This window comes from Hypomesus nipponensis, chromosome 4, assembly GCF_054491055.1.
Source record: "Hypomesus nipponensis isolate SF chromosome 4, ASM5449105v1, whole genome shotgun sequence".
In the NCBI taxonomy this organism is placed as follows: Eukaryota; Metazoa; Chordata; class Actinopteri; order Osmeriformes; family Osmeridae; genus Hypomesus; species Hypomesus nipponensis.
The window spans coordinates 15395001-15397375 of NC_140364.1; the positions used below are offsets into that span (position 1 = coordinate 15395001).

The 2375-nt window shown below is 42.9% G+C and overlaps 1 protein-coding gene across 3 annotated transcripts in view; it reads right to left on the reverse strand.

The window, feature by feature from the left end:
* The window catches only part of slc25a13 (solute carrier family 25 member 13), a 42327-nt gene extending 40203 nt beyond the window's left edge, over window positions 1-2124 (reverse strand). For 2 of the 3 annotated variants that reach the window (XM_084696967.1, XM_084696966.1), the window contains exons 1-3: window positions 1464-1565; window positions 704-757; window positions 444-586 (exon numbers count right to left, since the gene is read on the reverse strand). In XM_084696967.1, coding sequence (XP_084553093.1) covers window positions 444-586; window positions 704-757; window positions 1464-1475 — 209 coding nt within the window. In that variant the 5' untranslated portion in view covers window positions 1476-1565. Of the gene's footprint in view, window positions 1-443; window positions 587-703; window positions 758-1463; window positions 1566-2010 lie in introns of those variants that run through there. The other variant, XM_084696968.1, reaches the window with a different exon arrangement.
* Window positions 2125-2375: the final 251 nt, after the last annotated feature.

The window sequence follows — 2375 nt, forward strand, 5'->3', positions numbered from 1 at the left end:
GATAGGCCGCTAGAAAACTGTTGAGAGGAGCTAAAAATTGTAACATACCTTTAATTGTTACAAATTGTAAAATAAACTTGTGCTATAATAGACTAATGTTGACTGTTCTTTCTGACTTGCTAGAAAGCAATCTATAAAGCTAAGCTATATAAAGGCCTACATGTCTGTATAGGATAACTTTGTGTAAGATTAATAGACTAAAAAAAACTGGTTTAAATTGGAACCAGTAGTGCTGGCAGATGACAGAAAACAGGCAATTATCATTTTCTAATTCCACGATTAAACGGGATGTTGTGCTCTACTAGCCCAATTTGTTTTTCTACACAACCGCCGACATGGTTCAAACAATTCTGAGCTTAATTACCTCCCGCTCATGTGGTTTGTCACACAAAAAAAACCAATGTGTCAAAGGAATGTTTGGAAGGTGGGTCACCAACACTCACCCATCTTTCTTCTGATCCACCACCCCCGCTAGAAGAGTCACGGCCTCGTCAGACAACCGGACGTCGGTTTGCGCGTGGAGGAACCGTGACACGAAGTCCTCCGGTGACATGAAGTGCTCATCGTTCTTCTTAACGCTTGCGTACTGAAACCACCACACATCATGTCAACACAATGAGGGCTATTGGTTTTCCGGAAAATACCACTTTCATTCCTGATGAATCTGTGGTTTATTCAACGAGAACAACATTCATGAACCCACCTTCAAGAAAATGTCTTTCAGCTCAGTCGGGTCTGCTCTCCTCGTTATGAATACCTGGAGAATAAAGCGATATTCAACGTTGTCATTTCCCGTATAGTTACAGATAAAAACATTCTCATTCTATTTATTTTTTTGACGCTGTCATTTTGTGGAATGATGCTTCATAACGTTCTCCATCCACCTGTCAATCAAGCGTCGCTCGAGACGTCACTAGGCACACATACTAAAGTTTAAGAAGTTTTGATAACTCGCGCGCCTATTTAACTTGATAAACGCGAGATGACGTTAGCTCGCTAGTATTGTCTGTGGATGGAATACTGTCCAGTGTAGCATCACTGCTAACCAAGGTTATAATTGTCTGGTGTCGGTTCCCAAGCAACGGCACGTTATTAACCGGCTGTATAGGACACAGCCAGTGTCATAGGTGGAAAAACATCAATCTGCATAATGTTCTGGCATTAGGTAGTAGTTTGCATCACTTGGAATTCCTGCACCGCTTGTTGACTTTGACTTCTGCAGGTAGTATAGGGCGCCTAGCTACTATAAAGCCCCAATGTCATTGCCGAGTGGCTAATGATAACCTCCAACAACCTCTTAGCCCAGCTAACACCTAGCTAGATAGTCTTCTGGACAGCTAGTTGATAAGGCAGGAATTGTTCTTCTTTTTTGTGTTATGCCCGTGCATGATGGCAGTGTTGGTCTGTTTACCAAATGTTTAATTGCAGAAAGAATAATTATTCTTGGCAGAAAGTAAGCTTACCTTCGCAGCCATAGTGAACAAGCTTACTGTCAACTAAACCGCTTCGCTTCCTTATGCGTGACGACGTTCCCATGGAAATCACGCGCGGGAGGGGGAAAGGGATAACAGCGGATGAAGCGTGCGTGCACTCGGTGTGTGGAACGGTCAATCGGGGATGTCAGGTGGTAACAACCGGCCACGGTGTAACGTCCGCGTTACAGTGTTGGTACGTGTGACTGCTTAACGGAATCATAAGTTAATACATTATTTAACAATAATACTTGCATCTCAGGCAACAAATGCACGTCTGTATTTGAACTTCATAAATGTTAACCTAATTGCGTGGCCATACAATGACTGTCTAAAGAGGACAATCTCCCTCTGCAGATATAAGCATGAAAAGAAATGGACTTCCTCCCCTCAGGACCTGTAAATTGTAGTCCTATAGCCTACTTTATTTCCTGCCGGTCCAACCCATCTGTAGCCTACGCTTTGTGCCAGAGAGAGGAGAGCAGGAAAAGAGGAAGAGAATTCCATGACTACAAAAGCAAAGGTTAAGATTACTCACAGCATAAAAACAATTTAAAAGGGAGCAAAAGGGCTCTAATGGCCGATGGTCTTCAAAGAAAATGCATTTAGCGCTCAAAATAATTCATAGCTTTTTGCCGGTGGCTTTTCAGCTTCCCGGAGGCCCAGCAGGAACTAGGCTACCTGTATTTTTCCCAGCAGGCTCTCTGCTCCTCGCAAAACGGCCTTGGCCCGGGCATATCCCACATCCCCTGCAAATATTGTTGGCACCGAGTCTATCGTTTATTGGGAAAATGGACGTAAGTAATGTTTTATGAGCCAATGCAATCTTATAACCTGTAGGCCTATTTCATTTTATCATATGACAATATTTGACAAGATTGACGATTTGATCTCTTGACATGT